The sequence below is a fragment of the Cladophialophora immunda genome (assembly GCF_000835495.1).
Source record: "Cladophialophora immunda strain CBS 83496 unplaced genomic scaffold supercont1.5, whole genome shotgun sequence".
Taxonomy (NCBI): Eukaryota; Fungi; Ascomycota; class Eurotiomycetes; order Chaetothyriales; family Herpotrichiellaceae; genus Cladophialophora; species Cladophialophora immunda.
Genome location: NW_015622545.1, coordinates 922593 through 940692, shown reverse-complemented (window position 1 = coordinate 940692; position 18100 = coordinate 922593). Strand labels below are relative to the sequence as shown.

The window sequence follows — 18100 nt, the reverse complement described above, 5'->3', positions numbered from 1 at the left end:
TTTCCGGAGGCGTCGGCGTGGCTAATCCAACTTGAACTTTTGAATCTCAACATCCTGCGAAGGCGGTGGCCGTCGGTGCCATTGACAGAAGCATCTTCAGTTGTCTCTGCGTCTTCATCGCCAGGTTTCACCAGGACCTGATTGGCGACGACCTCTCTGAAGGATTCCATCTTGGCTTGTCGCGTCTCGACATTGCCTGGAGTGGCAACCAGGACCGGGTCCCCTTCGTGGGTGGCCGTCTTGATGATGGCCACGGCGAGCTGCATGGAGTTGCGACCGAAAGCCGTGCCTTGTGTAACGGCATCTCGCCACATGCTATCGTCCTGGTCTGGCTGGCGCCTCCCCTGTCCTGCTGGATCTCGGCGTCTTGTCTCTTGGGGTCCTTTGGCCGAAGCTGGCAGCGTTGGCACCCACGTCTCCGTGGTCCCCGACGTGGATCAGGATGGCAACCAGATCGTTACGGTAGGGCCGCCCACATAGCCGGCTCAAGCCACTGGCCCAGACTCGTCCGTTGATGATTTCTCGTCCAGAGAGAATCTCCTCGGCGGGCTTTGGTGGATGCAGCCTCTTTTTCCCCAAAAGTTGTGGGACTCGAGTAGCCGGCTCGATCTGTGCAGAGCTGGGAGGTGGGTTGTTGTCCCAGCCAGTAGCACCAACGCCATTTACCGTTTGCTGTCCCAGTATCCGCCATGCCTCTCGCTTGACCCGGGGCAAGCATCCACGGCCATGCCCTCTATCATCCACTGGAGATGGTCGGCATCAGGCACGCAATCCTGCGACTCAACAAGGCACGTTGGATGCGTTGTTGAGGTGCTTGCTTCCAACCAACGATAAGCCAGGTCCGCAACGCTATCACCGGCGTGGAGGAGAGCAGCAAGGACGTCTCGGCGATGTCGGTAGGAGGACCTTGATGGACGAAGTAAGGGTTGGCCTGAGCTGTCGGAGAGGCAATAGCGTCGTCGTCCAGGGGGGTGGCGGGTGCCCTTCACTGGCAATCGTGGTCGCCGGGTAAGAACCTACTGCTTGACGGGTTTGGATCCGGGGCAGATTCAGGTGGGGAGTGAGTTACCGACGGTGTCAAAACCTCTCGATTCTCATCGCCGAACCCCCCAACCGGTCTGCATCGACGTAATCTGCCTTCCTCCTTTTGTCATTTCCATCTGGGTGCCGTAGGACGGATTGTAGATTGCAGATATGGTGTGTATTGATGATTGGCTGGGCCGAGAGAGAGAGAGAGAGAGATCGATTGGAGTCAATTTCGGGATGGGCTGTGGTCGGGCCGGCGTCGCTCACTCGCTCGCTCGCCTTGGTGAGTCATGGACGGATGGATGGATGGATGGATAGACAGAATGATGACCTCGTTCGCCTCGCCTCGTCGTAGATTTTCGTCCAAGGCCTTCATGTAGCCATCAACGAGTGCCTAACCACTTGCAAGGAAGGGAACAGAAGACGAACCTGATCTTTTGTTTTCTCTTTTCTGTCACCCAGGCGGCAGGGCTGAAGTGGCAGTGGCACCAATGGGCGACCAGCGACCAGCATTGAAGCCACCAAGTATCCAATGCGGCATCGTCGGCACGGACAAGGAGATGGGGCTGGCCGAAAGGGGGGCAAAAGGGTTGGTTCTGAGGCTGGCTGGCCTAGCTTCAGCTTCTTCTGAAACATTGGAGAGACCGTTCATGCGTAGCCGTGGAGCTGAAAGTGACGAGCGACACGAGAGTAAGAGAGCAAGAGAGTGAGAGAGCAAAAGAGTGAGAGAGCAAGTGTGCAGGTGCATACGGCCAAACCCCCCCAACCCCCCCCCCTCGCGAAAGGCAAGTGGCCACGGGCAGTCCCACAGCCACTCAGGTTGGTTGACAGGTCGCCGGGGCCCAATCCGTGAGCCATTCAATACCACGGTTAGGGAGAGCTGTCCAATGCTTCCCGTCTGCAAAGGAAGAATCTGATGAACAAGTACATTGATAGATGGACGAGATATAGTTCAAGCGAGATTGTGCCACTCACCTACCACCTACCCGCCGCATGTCCTGGTAGTCTGACTAACGGGATTACGTGCCTGCGCCCTTGAACTTTCATCAGGGAAAGCAAAACTTGGGCTGGCGTCGTTTGCACCCACGCTCCCACCCGTGGTGCATGTATACATACTTACACACCCCTTGCTGCAAACCCCCTTGCGAAATCTCCAATCTTACACACCTGCAATCATTACGGCAGTTCAGGCCTGGTTGGCAGCTTCATCCTCTGTCCTGTCTCTTGGAGTCCTGGCTGAGGCAGTCCTGGCCTGGTTGGCAGCGTTGGCACCAGCAGCAGTGGCAGCGGAAAGAGGTTTCTCCTATCCATCAGCACAATTCTGTTTCCTCACCCCCCGCCACGCCTACCTACCACCGGCGGGATTCCCAGACTCCAATGACGGCCACTCCTGGAAGAACCGGAGAACATCCTGCTCGGATTTTCAAGAGAGTGTATGATATCATTTGTCTCGGCTCCTGTCTCTGTCGCCGACCCTGACCTTTGCCATCCATTTCAACGTCCGCCGTGAGCTCGAGGACCGCCAGTGCCCTAGTGCAGTCACAGGAGCATTCTCGACTTTGACCCTTTACCCTTCCTCCTTATCCCCTGCCGTACAGTCCGCTCAGTCGCAGCGAATCTGCAACGATCAAATCCGGCAGGACTCTGCTCTGCCTACGGTCCCTCCAGCCAAAAACAAAAGCAGGAGGAAAGGAAAGAAAAGAAGAACAAAGAAATGCCGCCCCCGCCTCCGGTAATAGCTATATTACCCTGACACAACTGAAGACGGTGGCAATTCGGTCTCTACGACAGAGACGGCACTGCATACATCTTGAAGAAGCGGAACTCGTTGATGCCTGATACGCCGCGCAAGAAGGCCATTGAGCGAAGTCTCAAGGACGCGAGATTGTGAAAAACAAAAAGATAATAACACTTCCTTGGGTCAGACACCAACACCACCCCTTTCCTTTGTCTACAGGCGGAAATCTCAGTTCACACGATCAGAGTTCACATACGGGGCACACATAATGTCGGGGTTAAAAAAGACGGGGTACAATGTCGGGGTGCACAACGTCGGAGCAAATGTTGGGGTGCACCATCGGGGTGAACATATCAGCCATGATCTCCGCCCACTGGCCTCTGGCCCAGCATGCGGTCCCAGCACACTCAGCCGTCGGTGGGTGAGGTTCTCCACGGAAACTGAACAACTCGAAGAAGATAAAATATGGGTGAACGGTCGAGGGGAACGGGCCGAGCTCGTTATGCCAATCTACGGAGAAGAGAAGAATTCCGCCAGGGCCACCAAGATCGGGGGATTTGAACTTTGGGCGCTCAGCGGCAAGAAGGGCACTCGGCACTGCACACACCGGAAAACACTTCCAGAATTTCAACTTTTTTCACTCGACAGGCACTCAGGCATGCCCAGAATTTGACCTTTGTTCTCGACACTCTGGCGCCCAGCGCCCAGCGCCTAGCGCCCAGTCCCAGCACTCAGTCGGCACTCGCAGAACTTGAACTTTTTTCTCGGCGCAGACTCGCTCACTCACCCACTGCGCCATGCCATTTTCTGTTTTGTTGGTCTTGTTCACCATGGTCGCTCGCTCGCTTGCTCGCTTTTGCGAAACATGAAGGGATGAGATGTTGTTCAAGCTCGACCGTGCCACCCGCCGCATATCTTGTCGCCAACTTGATTGAGTGCTTATGTGCTTGGGCGCGTGTTGGAATTGAATTCCGTGGACTTTGGTGTGGGCGTGGGCTTGGTTGTCGGAGTTGTTTTCCGTGGGCGTCGGCGTGGCCACTCCGTCTGCCCTCGAGTGCTGTTGACCTCTCTTCACAACCCATCATGCTCAATCGGACATGAAGCCCTCGTCGTCGATGTAGCCGAGTAGTTCCTTGCGATCTGATCACTGTTGACCCCCAAGCACATCGCTCGTGGAGGAAGAGGGTGATGGCCAGCCGCCAGAGAGCCAATCTGCTTGCCGGAGTTGATTTCCGGATGGGCGTCGCTCGCGCTTCCATCCACAACGTTCTGCGAGGCAGGACCAAGGGCCACGGGCGGCATTGGGGTGCTGTGAGCGTCCGCTTAGGGTGCCATCGAGAAGGAGTCGTCGTCGTCGTCGTCCTCGACGTCGTCAAGTCGCATGGACCGGCGGGGGAGGCGAGGTCTTCTAGGCCGGCTGTCCCTAGTGCCCGGCAGAGTAGCGCGCAAGGCCTGGACCATGGTCAAGACCATCGACGGTAGTGCGGGGAGGACGATCGCTAGGGAGACGATATCGCAGGCTGGGCGAGAGCGCAGGATGGTCGAGGCCAGGTGCCAGATCCAGGTCGCTGATGTCCTGAGCAGCGTGGTTTTTGATACCTCAGGTATTGAAAGGTATCATTACGATACTAGTATTAGCGTGTATTACTAGTATTAGTAGTATCATAATACTTCTTAGTATTCCTTACACACCGTATACACCGCTCTTTAAAAATCTTTCCCTCTCTTTTCTTCGTACGTATTTATTCTTTTAAAGAATAAAATATAGATTCTAAGGTAGATTTATCTCTTTATAAGCCTTCTACTATTATAGATTTAGTTTTAATAACTTCGAAAAGAGGTATATCTACTCTTAAAACATAAGCTTATACTTATACGCTACTTTAATACGAACTAAATCAAAAGATAGAGTTTAATATCTCTATTATACTCACTATTCTCTTATCTCGTCGTATAAGACTATAGTCACTATAAACTTTCGAAAATATCTATAATTAAAGTATAATATTCATATTAAAGAGGATATTAATACGATTTAATTATTAATACTTTAAAATCTTTAAAAGCTTTATTAATAAGTAGCGATTTAAGGTTAAACGGGCGAAATAGACTCTAAATATGAGGGTTTAGAAAGAGTTCTATAACTAACTAGCTAATCTAGTAATAAGGAGGATAAATCTAAGGAGAGAGAAGGAAGGAATAACTATCCTTCCTTTCTCCTTATATCCTCTAACGCGCCGTAAGGAGGTAACTATTATCCTCACCTCCTTACTCCTTTCCTTACGTACTTATTCTAGCTCCTTATCTTCTCTTACGTACTTATTCTAACTCCTTACCTTCCCTTACGTATAGTATCTTAGTTATTAGGACTTTATATCTCTTATATTATATATATCTTAACTAATTAGGAGGTAGTATTTCGCCTATATATTATATAGGTAAATCTTAACTAATTAGGAGGTAGTATTTCCTAGCGTTAGTCTTAGCGCTAGTTCGCTAGAACTAAGCCTTCTCCTAGGTTTAACCTATTATAATCGATATTAATTAGACTAGTAGCGAATACTTATATACTCTTCTACTTATATTATTATTATATAAGTAGAGAGAAAGCTACTACGCTTATAAGACTATAGTTAACCTTTAGAGAGATTACCTTTAATTCATTCTATATATATATCCTCTATAGTCCTAAGTATAGATAGAACTTCTTTAGGTAAAGCTATATATTATTCTATTTTATCTAAGGAAGTCCTAATATAATATTATATAAGACTAAGCTTAGGATAATATATAGAAAGATAGTTTCCTTATATCTATTAATATCGATCTTTAATTTAGCTACTTTTAAGATTAATAAGTTCATTAATTTATTAAATCTTATAATAAGTTAAGAGAGAATCCGTATATACTAAAGATTCTATTAAGAAGTAAAATAAGTGTTAATAAGACTATATAGTAAATATCTAGAATTTATAAATATAGATATAGAATACTCTTTATTTATTGTTCGGAGGACATGAAGTAGATTGGCTCATAGGATCGTACCCTTTAGGTAATGTACGTGACTGTTAGGAAGCTTAGTTTTGTTAACTATCTGAGTAGAGAGAACGCTCTTATATAGACAAAGGAAACACTACTAGATAGTGATAGAAATACCTCGAAGGTAGATTTCTAATCACTATTAGTAATCAATCACGTTATAGTAACGCCACCCTTAACGCCACCGCCTATATCACGTGATCTAGTATAGACTAGTAGCGTTAACTAGTCACGTGATAAGACGCTAGGCCTAATTAGGCTATACGCCTAAATGGCGATATTCCACATTTATTATTAAAGGTACTAAGAAAGGTAACTTATTTATTAAGTCTCGAAATCCTCGCTAAGCTTCCTAAATCTTCGTACGTGTGAGGGTTTAGAAAGAGTTCTACAACTAGCTAGCTAACCTAGTAATAAGGAGGATAAATCTGAGGAGAGAGAAGGAAGGAATAGCTATCCTTCCTTTCTCCTTATATCCTCCAACGCGCCGTAAGAAGGTAACTATTATCCTCACCTCCTTACTCCTTTCCTTACGTACTTATTCTAGCTCCTTACCTTCCCTTACGTACTTATTCTAACTCCTTACCTTCCCTTACGTATAGTATCTTAGCTATTAGGACTTTATATCTCTTATATCGTATACGTCTTAACTAATTAGGAGATAGTATTTCACCTATATATTATATAGGTAAATCTTGACTAATTAGGAGATAGTATTTCCTAGCGTTAGTCTTAGCGCTAGTTCGCTAGAACCGAGCCTTCTCCTAGGTTTAACCTATTATATCACCCCCCCCTCCTTCTATATTTACTTAGGAAGTCTTGTACGTATCTAGCGTAGCGAAGTCTTATAGCGCATCGGCCGGTTCCTACGTTAGTTTAGTATATCTAGTCTATTTTACTAGGTATTACTTCTAGAATCCTCTTCCTCTTCGTATAACCCTATCTTCTAGGATCGCCTCTACTTTATATTCTTTATCGTCTCTAACTATTATTAGTATAGGCTAGTTATCGTCCGTTCTCTACGAGTTAAGAGAGTCTATTAAGGCCGTACGAAGGAGGTCTAAGTAGAAGACATTATAAATACTCGGCGGGGTATTTAGGCGGTAGCTATAAGATCCTACTACCTCCGTAATGATATACTTCGTATTCTTCTAGTTTAGTTTCTTACTAGTACGCGTTATTCGTACGTTTCTTAAGTTAAGCTATATCTTATCGCTAACTTAGAATTACAGTGCCTATTATTATGTTTAATTCATTCTCTCCTCCTACTCCTACTACGTAATAATTATTAAAGACTACGCTTATTCTCTCGCCTCTTAGAGTTACCGTATAATAAAGTCTACTTATTATATAGGTCCTTAAGGAGTCTCCGCTATATAGGGGGATTCTTATATCTAAAGTAGCTTAATATAATACTTATATAGTAGGAAGAATAGGCTCACTCCTATAGAGTATACATCGTAATTATTAATTACTAGTTCCGCTATAGATAGGAGTTCTACCTAGTTATCCTATTTTCTATTTATAAACGTACGAAGGTACATTTTAACCGTTTAGTTTATTCGCTTAGTAGATCTATCTATCTCTAGGTGATAAGCTATAGATAGTTACTATATAATACCTAAGAGTTAATAGATCCTTTTCTATAGTATACTTACGAATTAGGGGCCGCGATCTAATATAATTACTAATAGTAGTCTATATTACTAATAGAATGTCCGTAGGAAGACTTCTACTACGTCTTTTAACTTAATCGTACGTAACGGTTCGAGTAAGACTCCTTTCTCTAGTTAATCTATAATAACTATAAGGTTCGTATAGCCCTAACTTTCTAGGAGTTCTATAATAAAATCGACTAATACTTCCTTCTATAGTTAATTAGGGATTAGGAGAGGCTTTAGGAACCTCTATTTCTATTCCTTCTAGGTCTTTATCCGTCTATAGATATCGTAATTCCGTATAAATCTTCGAATATCTTATAGTATATTTAGCTAGAAGAACTACCTTACTATTAAGATTATTATCCCTTCTTAACCTAAGTAACTAATAACCTTTAAGTCGTATACCTATTAAATAATTACTATACGGAGAGCCTCCGATTCTAGTACCTAACGCTATCCCTAAAATAGTAGTTACCCTTCCTCGTTAAGGGTATATTCTATAATTAATACTTTTAGACCTAGGCTAGAGGGGAACATACGGGCTCCTCTTTATATAGACTTAATAGTCTCCTAATATATCTAGTCGTTCTATTAAGTCGATCTTTATTATTCTTTAATTAATAGTCCTTCTATTAATATTATATTCACTTATAGCGCCTTAGATCCCGTTCTATCTAGTATCTCTAGCTTAATAAGGCGCGCTATACGATACTAAAGTCTTTCGTCCTCTTAGTCCTAAGATATATTCTACTCCCTCCGGGAGAGGGCGTCCGCTTGAATATTTTACCTTCTAGGGACGTATAAGATTATAAAGTTATACCTCGATAGGATAAGGGACTAACGTATTTATCTCTTAGTGAGTTTTCGTACGAATATAAAGTATTCGAGATTCTTATAGTCGGACTAAATCTCGAATTTCTTAACGCTCCGTAGTTCAGTATCCTATTTCTCTAGATATCGTATAATAGTGAGTATTTCCTTATCGTAGATCTTATAGTTACATTCGGCTAAGTAATTCTTCTTTAAGAAGAAGGTATAGGGGCGTATAACTCCCTTATTGTTAACTTAGAAGAGCGTCTCCCTAATACACTATTTTAACGCGTTAACTTCTATAATAGTCTCTCTCTTATAGTCGAATAGGATTAATATTAGAGCCGTTATAAATATCCTTTTTAGTCGTATAAAGGCTTAGTCCGCCTCTATTATCTATTGAAACATTATATCCTTCCGTATAAGAGTTATAATAGGAAGTATAATCTTAGAGAAGTCTTATATAAACTTCCTATAGAAGTTCGTAAATCTAATAAAGCTTTATACTCCCTTTATTAATTTAGGGACTTCCTAGTTAAGGATCGTCTTTATCTTCTCTAGATCTATTTATACGCCTTTCTCTACTTTAATAATAAATCCTAGGTATTTTATTAACTTAACCTTAAATTCACACTTATTAATATTAATCTATAGTCCTACCTTACGTAGGCGTTTAAGGACCTTCTAAATATAACTCCGGTACTCTTCTAATAACTTATATAAATAGATTAGGATATTATTAATATAGGCTAAGTAGAAGACGTTAAGATAGTCGCGTAAGGTCTAATTAATGTATTTCTAGAATGTACTAAGTGTATTCGCTAATCTAAAAGGGATAATAAGCTATTTATATAGTCTATATCTCGTATAGAACGCTATCTTCTATTTATCTCCTTCTATAATACGAATCTAGTAGAATACTATAATAATATTAAGCTTTATATACTATTTAGCTTATCTAATATTCTATAGTATTTTATAGATTAATAGTAGAGGGTACTAATCCTTCCTTATAATCTTATTTAATCCGTAATAGTCTATATAGAATCGTAATCCTCCCCCTAGCTTCCGTATAAAGAGGACTAACGCTACCGTTAGTGAGTTACTTACCTAGATAAACCCCTTATCGAGTAGCTCTATAAGTATCTTCTATAGAATAAGTAGTTCTTCTCTTAATATACTATATAGCGGGCCCTAAGATACCTTAAGGGTTCTCCTATCGTCCTATATAAGGTCTATTATATAGTCTATCTCTTTCCCTTAGAGCGGTAGTAGTTTATCTACTATTATCCTATTAAATACGTTAAGGAAGGGGTATAGGTATTCTAGTAGCTTTATATGGAGGTCTATTATCTTTTTAACTACTAGGGCTTTATCGATATTAACTAGACTAATAGCGAATACTTATATACCCTTCTACTTATATTATTATCGCGTAAGTAGAGAGAAAGCTACCGCGCTTATAAGGCTATAGTTAACCTTTAGGGGAGTCGCCTTTAATTCGTTTTATATACGTATCCTCTATAGTCCTAGGTATAAATAGGACTCCTTTAGGTAAAGCCATATATTATTCCGTTTTATCTAAGGAAGTCCTAATATAATATTGTACGAGGCTAAGTTTAGGACGATATATAGGAAGGTAATTTCCTTATATCTATTAATATTAATCTCTAATTTAGCTACTTTTAAGATTAATAAGTTTATTAATTCATTAAATTCTATAATAAGTTAAGAGGGAATCTATATACGCTAAAGATTCTATCGAGAAGTAAAACGAGCGTTAATAAGATTATATAATAAATACCTAGAATCTATAAGTATAGATATAGAATACTCTTTATTTACTATTAAAGGTACTAAGAAAGATAACTCGTTTATTAAGTCTTAAAATCCTCGCTAGACTTCCTAAATCTTCGTACGCTCCTAATAGCGACTTTTATTAGGAGCTACTTATTTTTTAGATCCTCTTTACCCTCTTCTTCTATAGTTATAGCCGTAGCTACCGTACGTCCTACTTAAGGACGTATTACTAGGAGTAGAGAGTATTAGTATATAAAGTGTTCTCCTAATCTATATCGAAGATAGCGTCCTACTTCCTTTCGCTTATCTAATATTTCCTTAGATACTTATTAAGTACGCTACGTACGTATAATAGCCGCAGTAGTAGCGTCCAACGGCTCTCACTCTATTATATCTTCCGCTAGAGTAACCTTAATTAGCATTAACGAGCCCTTTATCGTATAGGGCTTATCCCGTCCCTTCTTTCATTAGAGGTTCTCTAGGTTAGTACTGACGGTATGAAGTAACGTATAGTACTCCTTATAGGACCTAGGGATAGGGGTTACTATAATCGCATTCTATAGCTCGTATAATAGATAGTTAGCTAGGAAGGTCTTCTTAATCTAGTTATCCTAGCTAAGACCGTTAGCGTCTAGTATTATACGGTCGAATTCGGCGAGAAACGTACTAAATGTCTTTATCCCTTACTATATAAAGCTAAGTTTCTAAGATACTTACTTAGCGGCTTTATAGTCTTCGTACGCTACCTATAGTTACGTAAAAAGACCTTAAACCGTTATCTAGTCTATTAAAGTAACTACGTCTACCTAGGCATTAACTTACGTAAGGGCTTCTCCTCGTAGTCTACTATATATATACTAAAATCGTACGATCTTAGTATCCTTATCCTTATCGACACTAAGCTTCGCCTTTATCTACGTAAGCTATAGTTAAAATTCTATCCGCTTTCCGCTAAACTTAGGGAGTTTAGGGAGTTTCCGATATTTCTAATCTAATAATTCGCGTACGGCTATTAGTTCCCGTACATTATTATTCTCCTATAATATTAACTTAGGAGTAGAGATACTCCTACTATTCTACTAGTTCTAGAGTAGCTACTCTAGACCTTCTATTCGCTAGTTCTATATCTAAACTATCTAATATAACTACGCTACTTACTCTAGGGGTGGAGTTAGACTTAATATAGATAATAAATCCATTTCTATTATCGATATGTATAGGGGAGGTACGAGAAATAGGAGATTTATCCTAATATAAGAGTTTAGAAAGAGTTCTATAACTAGCTAGCTAACCTAATAATAAGGAGGATAAATCTAAGGAGAGAGAAGGAAGGAATAGTTATCCTTCCTTTCTCCTTATATTCTCTAACGTACTATAAGGAGGTAACTATTATCCTTACCTCCTTACTCCTTTCCTTACGTACTTATTCTAGCTCCTTACCTTCCCTTACGTACTTATTCTAACTCCTTACCTTCCCTTACGTATAGTGTCTTAGCTATTAGGACTTTATATCTCTTATACCGTATGCGTCTTAACTAATTAGGAGGTAGTATTTCGCCTATACATTATATAGGTAAATCTTGACTAATTAGGAGATAGTATTTCCTAGCGTTAGTCTTGGCGCTGGTTCGCCAGAACCGAGCCTTCTCCTGGGTTCAACCCATCACATTAGACGGTTTATATACTAATTATAGTGCCGAACTAGTTGTACGCTACGTGATTAAATCAATACGGCGTCAATGTAGGAGGGCCGATAGGACCTAAGCTACCTAGGTATGATATAGCTACGGATAAAGGCTACATTAAGATCTAGTATTACTAGGGCCTATCGATTTTAAGGACTATAGGCGTATGGAGCTAACTCCTATCCGCCTATAAGTAAAAGCGGTACTCGCTATAATGCTAAATTAGTAGTAGTAAGGGTGGTAGCGGCCTAGGCCGCATCCTAGCGGACAATAGCTAATCGATCGTTATTCCTACTCTTTGTCAATATCGTACGCTGCTGAAGGGGGAGAGGATTAGATCGCACTGTGCCATTACAAACACTAACGTAATTAAGTTAGTAAGTATCTGATGATTAGGGACTGAGCACGTACGATTAGTGATGGTGGCGGCGGTGGTGGTGGTGTTAGTGATTGGTAGAAGGAAAGAATTTTGGGGGCGAAAAGTTTTCGCTTTTATGGTGCACGTAACTAGGTCTTAGCGTACGGAAATACTAAGAGTATCATTATGATACTAATACTATCTGATTTATACTAGTATTGTATCAGGCTTATCGATATAGTATCAAAAACCACGCTGGTCCTGAGAGGACGTGTCCATTCGCCTCCCACTTGATATCTTTCTCTTTTGCAGCGCTCGAATCCGGCTCGCCCGTCGAGCAGGGTAGACCAGAGTGAGTAGGCTGAGCAGAAGAGGGTGCCAACGCTACCAGCTCTAGCTGTCCGGACTCAGCACTCGGGTGAGTCGAGTAGCAGCGGGCAGTAGGGAAGTGCAGCTCTCGAAGAGATGGCACGAATGGCTTGGAATCAGCAATGTGTTGTCCGATGATGAACATCTCTTCCACGTTGATTGGTCCATGAAACCTGCTTGGAGGGAGGACGTCAGGCTTGAAAGGATCTTGAATGGGTTTTGACAAAGGCTTGCTCGTGTCAGGCTCGGGTTCTGCCATCTTTGCCCTGCTCTCGGACAGGGCTCCGTAGTGGTCCCAGTTTTCTCTCTTTCTCTTTCTAGCAGGAGCAACTTTTTTGTTGCGCTCGTTGTTCTTGCTGACCAGCGGCGAGCCCAAGAGGCGAAGTGATTGGGAGCGAGAGGTCTTTCTCCCCCCCCTCATGATCGCTCGCTTCGTCCATCTGGCCCATATCTTCTTCCTCGACCTCCTCGTCGGTAAGGAACGGGCTCCTTTCCAATTCATACTGCGGGCCCGGAACGCCTCGAGACGGCTCCTGCGCCGGTGGGGTGAGGACCATCGTGGGCTTCTGCTGAGGTTGACTCTGCTGATCATATGAGCCTCTTCTTCGACCTGATGCACGACGGCATGGTCTCCTGGGGACGGGAGCGCCGCCAATGGATACTCTGGAAGGAGTATGCGAGATGGTGTGGCTTGGAACAAGCGGAGTTGGCAATTCCGGCGGTTGGTTCTGGCGCAAAATGGAGCTGGATTGCCAATATGCATTCGAGGCGTGTTTGACGGCCCAAAGTCATGTGAATAGGTACCTGTTGTGGCACTGGGGTGATTGTGGATGTTGGTTTTTTGGGAAAGCCAAACAAAATGATCCCTATAGGCCCATTCGGACGGGGGGGGACTGGCAGAAGAATCCTGTCGCACAGCAGATCGACCCGTGGTTTCTGTGGTTCTTGTAGGAGTCCACCTCGGGCGAGGACAGCGCCAGGGACATGGACGACCATGACGACGACGTCGAGTGTTGCGCCGACGGGAACAGTCCCGTCGTTGCCGCCTGTGTGTGTGCTGCTGCGGGAGTCGTGGGCCCTGCGATCGCCCGGAGGGAGAGTTGGCTTCGGTAGAATAGTATTCTGGATTAGATGCAAGTGGTTCTAACACTGCTTTCTTTGGCTCCTCTTCTTCCACATGACTACTTTGTTGGCTCGGTTCAAGCATGGAGCTGGTGAACGCGTCTGAGGTCGCTTTTGGGGTGTTTGAGCCTGGACCTGGGCCTGGCCCTGTATGGCAGCAATCTGTCGAGGATCGAACTGTCGGGATACGCTCGACCGGTGTTGAGAAGCACCCGTGAGATCTTGGGGTCCTTGAGCGTGCGGTGGCTGCATCTATCCATTTGCCGCAGGATGCTGCGGCTGTTGAGCGACTGGTCCGTTGGCTGACGCGCTTCTCTGGTGGGTTGGGTCTTCACAAAAGTAATAGATGGGACGGCGTTTGGCGTTCGCACGGAGACAACAAGGTAGCTGAGGCCAGCTACATGTCGAGGAGGGGGTATTGTCATGGGCTGGCGTGGTGGCCAAGTTGCACAGCCACGTGACTGTGCAAGGTGCTTTACCAATGGCGGAGCAGGCAGTAGTTTTGATAGTCCTCAAGCAACAGCAACAGATCAATCCAGCATTGCTTCAAACAGCGAACAGAGTGCTAGTCGTGCTCGAGACCGTCTATTCTTTCCTTTGTTACTGTTCCTGCCACGCCCTGTAGGCTGTCCTGCCATCGATTCTGCTGTAGCGACTATACGCCTACCTCCAGTGTTTGGTTTGGTTTGTTTGTGTTGTTGTTGGTAGGCCAGCGAGACAGTGCCACGACCAGAACACCGCACCAATCTACCGGCCCCTGGACAGGCCCCTGTGCGTTCTTGCACGTACACGCCAACGAATTCGATCCCCGTACAATGTGAAGGAGGGGGTATGAACCTGCTGCCGCCACCATTGTTTATCCTCGTTACTTCGAGTCACAAACTTACTTCAGACAGACAGAACCGATCTCAACACACCAAACCCTACCATTACGGCCACCTTCCTTTTCCAAGCTTGCCATTGCGGCCACCTTCCTTTTGCTTTGTTGTGGGCTGGTGCTGGACCCATTTGTTCGACGTCTTGCAACAAACGCTGCCGGGGTGAACATGTCAGACATGATCTCTGCCCTCACCAAAGTCCCCAACGGGGCGTGGGTCACCCTGGCGATCTCCGTCGTGCTGGTGCTTTTCTTCGGTCTCTGGAGGTTCGGCAAAGAGGCGCAGTGGAATGCAGAGGGGCTCGAGCGGGTGCCCACGTTGGGGAAGCAATGCCCGTTTGCTTCCGGCCTTGTGTACATTCCTCTGCAAAGACAGTCGGATTGTTGGAAGGCAACGGAAATGGTCTCTGCTGGTCAGGACACACATGGTTGTTTTGGGGCCGAAACAAACGGCACAGGCCTTGTATTCTGGAGCTTCGGCAGGGAAACTCTGGTGCCAATGAAACGCGAACTACAGAGAAAAGGCAGCTGAGCAACACTGGCCCTTACTCAGCAGTCCGGGCCCAAATCAACCCCCCAGAACTCTCTTCGTCCTTCTATTCTTCCTGCTGATGGTCAACCCGCCATGAGGACAGTTCACTCCAGCAGCCTCCGGAGCATCTGGGTTGTGGTATCTCGAGGGCAATGGGCCTGTCAAGCATGATGGAGTCCAGACAAGAGCACGTTGCCACGGTACGGAGACCTCTTTGATGAAATCTCCCCATGCCGCTCACGCTCGCTGACACTCTCTCATGCAGCTCTGTACTGTCGGCACACTTGGGCCACTGGGCGAGCGACGAGCCAATCCGCTACATGCCAGATTTCCAGCATCTTTTGGAGCGGAGGAGATGGACCTCATCATGGACTTCCAACCTACATCGATCACCGCGATAGCATATCCGAAATTATGCGGTGTACAGCTCGAAGAATGGCGATGACACCTCCTGGGAGTGAAACAACAGAGAAAAAGACGCTTCGATCGGGTTTCCTGTGGGTTGAGGCAACACCGATCCCACCAACCATGTTTGCTATGTCCAGGGATGGTCCAAGACGCACACTGGCCTAACCAGGCTGCTCAATAGCACCTTAACTAGCAGAAAATGGAAAGCCGCTCCAAAGGTTCAGTCTTTACAGCCTGTGTCATCAAAGCCGATTGTCAAAACCAAGGCTTCTCCACCAACTGCCAGCCGCACCACGCGTAAACCTGGTCTCTGGCGTGCGGCAGTGCAATTAACAACGCGGCATCTGCGTATCCGCGTATCTGTTGCACAAAGCCCGGGGCAAAACCTCGAAATGCCTGGGGGAAATGGCGGCGGTTCAGACGGCCGCTGAGGCGCCGTTGATACTCTACTACACTTCATCCGTCCAACATGCAGCACAAAACCCACATCCTGCTGCTTCGTTGAGAGTCCAAGCAGCGTCACTTCACCGCAAATCCAGGGCCGTCGGCATGTTTCTGGACCATCTTTCCCTGCCCAGTGGCCACACCTTGGAAACGGAATTGCGGTGCTGCGGTGCGTCTTCCCGGCGCTCAGATACAACCTGCACGATCTGACGGGCCCTGGGCGGTCAGCCACAGCTTTGGCCGCCACCCTCGGGATCGCGGCCGTGCTCGTGTGCACCCTACGAGGTCGTCTGTGGGATCCGCCGGCTCTTTCGAGGCCTCCAGCACCTCGCCGCCGGATTGATTACGGATTGCTAGTGCGACGACGCCGCCATGCTCGCGGTTGGAGTGGTGATGGTTGTCGAGAAAGCATTGATCGCCTTCCTCAAGTTCTGCACGAAGCTGCCGCCGAAACTCGCCCGTCGATCGCCGCATATCCAGCCAAATTTGACAGTGCACGACCGCTGCTTTGGACGGGTGCCTGCATCTTGTGCGACGCTCAAGGGCGCGCCCTCGCATACGCGACATGAACACCGCCGGAGCGGCGGCGGCGTGGCCGAGCTCGACCCTTCATCAGAGCAAGAGCCTGATGCCGCCCAGATGCCACCACACGGCTGCCTCCACGAACAGAGCCCCCCTTCCCTACCTCCGCGAGGGCTTTTAGACTCGACCGAACCATTCTTGCTGTTCGTTGCTGGATGCCCACAGATCCCACCTATCCCCAAAAACGATGAGCTCGAACGCCAAGTTTTGGGCAAGCCTGGGGCTTCTCGAATCATCCTCCTCGATAACGAATCCCAGTTTCCGCTCAAGTTGGCCGGGACAGCAGCCAGATCGTGGGCGAGAACTTGATACGAAGAGAATAGCCTATCGATACCCCTTGCCTTGATCCAAACCGTCGTGTGAGGGAGGCCGAGCTCGATCCTATCGTCCATCTTCAGCAATTGCAGGGCACATCTTTGGAGCCAGATGTCAAAATGCTCCGCGGCTGGGGTCAAGGACTCGTTCTTCCAGAAGCATCTGCGTCCGTTCTTCGCCGATCTCGAGGTTCCCTCTGCGTGGTGGGCTCGTCGGTTCGTTTCTTGCAGACGACCAAGAACGCCTCGGAGGCCAAATGCTGGACGACCGCTGCGATCTGCGTGTCAAAGACCATTTATTTTGAATCGGTTCTTGTCTTCAGCTTCTCCAGGTCTAGCTTCTTGATGTTTGGTCATGTTTTACGCAGATTCTTCACGATTGAACACGATTCGAGCAGTCATGAAGGTTATCACTTTGCCGATGTGTGCAAATAGCTGGATTGGCTCCAAGGAAACGCCCTTGACAATCAACACTCAGAACATCTGGAACAGTGCTCCCAACCGGAATGGCGTCGACCATAACAGTGCGATATGCGTCAGTGGTTCCAGTGGCATCCTCAGGAAGGTAGCAAACTGGATGCTGCGGCACCACGGTGGAACTGGGCAGACCCTCCCGCGCTTGTCTTGCTCACGGGACCCCCTTCCTCCGCAACGGCCTGCATGACCTCCTCGCTCTCATCAATCTCTTCTCGCCCAGCCTGCAAGAGGATCCTCAGTTCCTGATAGTGACAGCATTGAAGCTCTCACTCCGATTTCGTCAACCGGCGCCCAGCCTTCCACTCCTGCCGAAAGTTCGGTTCCAGGAATTCGTTGACCACAACGGCGGCCTCGTTGCGAACGCTCAAGAGCTCGAAATCCTCACACAGGGGCGGGAGGCTGGCTCCAGGACGGACGACCGGCGAGTTGACGCCCTTACTAGCCTATTTAGACGGGTGTTCTCCGCGTACTCAATCAGACCGTGGACCTCGTCGTGATACCAATCGCATGATTCCTCTACGAAACCCTTTCTTCCGCGTATTCAGGCGTTGATTGACAAAGGCACACCGTGGTCACCGGGGCCTGTTTTGGCGCGGGATGCCCTGAAACGAGCGATCTGTATGTCGATATTTGAATGGTATGATGATAGCGACGAAATCACCCTAAAAGATGACTCTGGCCAAAGCACTTGTCACCTCCACGCACCAAGAGAGAGAGCCTTTGACTATTCCTTCAACGAAGCCAATGAGGAGCGCTGCAGCATCATGTATGGGGCGTCTGCCGCAAGGGACGGTGCAACCAAGTCAGCATACGCCAACAAGGGACGGTGCAATCAAGTCAGCATACGCCAACAAGGGA

The 18100-nt window shown here is 46.2% G+C and overlaps 2 protein-coding genes across 2 annotated transcripts; one reads left to right on the top strand and one right to left on the bottom strand.

The window, feature by feature from the left end:
• Positions 1-12346: 12346 nt before the first annotated feature.
• On the bottom strand, positions 12347-12745 carry PV07_08653 (uncharacterized protein; the record flags this gene model as incomplete). The annotated part of the gene is made up of 1 exon (XM_016395847.1): positions 12347-12745. The coding sequence occupies one exon, from the start codon at positions 12743-12745 to the stop codon at positions 12347-12349; it is 399 nt and encodes a 132-aa protein (XP_016245703.1).
• A 3496-nt stretch (positions 12746-16241) lies between these two features.
• Positions 16242-16760, top strand: PV07_08652 (uncharacterized protein; the record flags this gene model as incomplete). The annotated part of the gene is made up of 1 exon (XM_016395846.1): positions 16242-16760. One exon carries the CDS (start codon positions 16242-16244, stop codon positions 16758-16760), a length of 519 nt encoding a protein of 172 aa, XP_016245702.1.
• Between the last annotated feature and the right edge of the window lie 1340 nt (positions 16761-18100).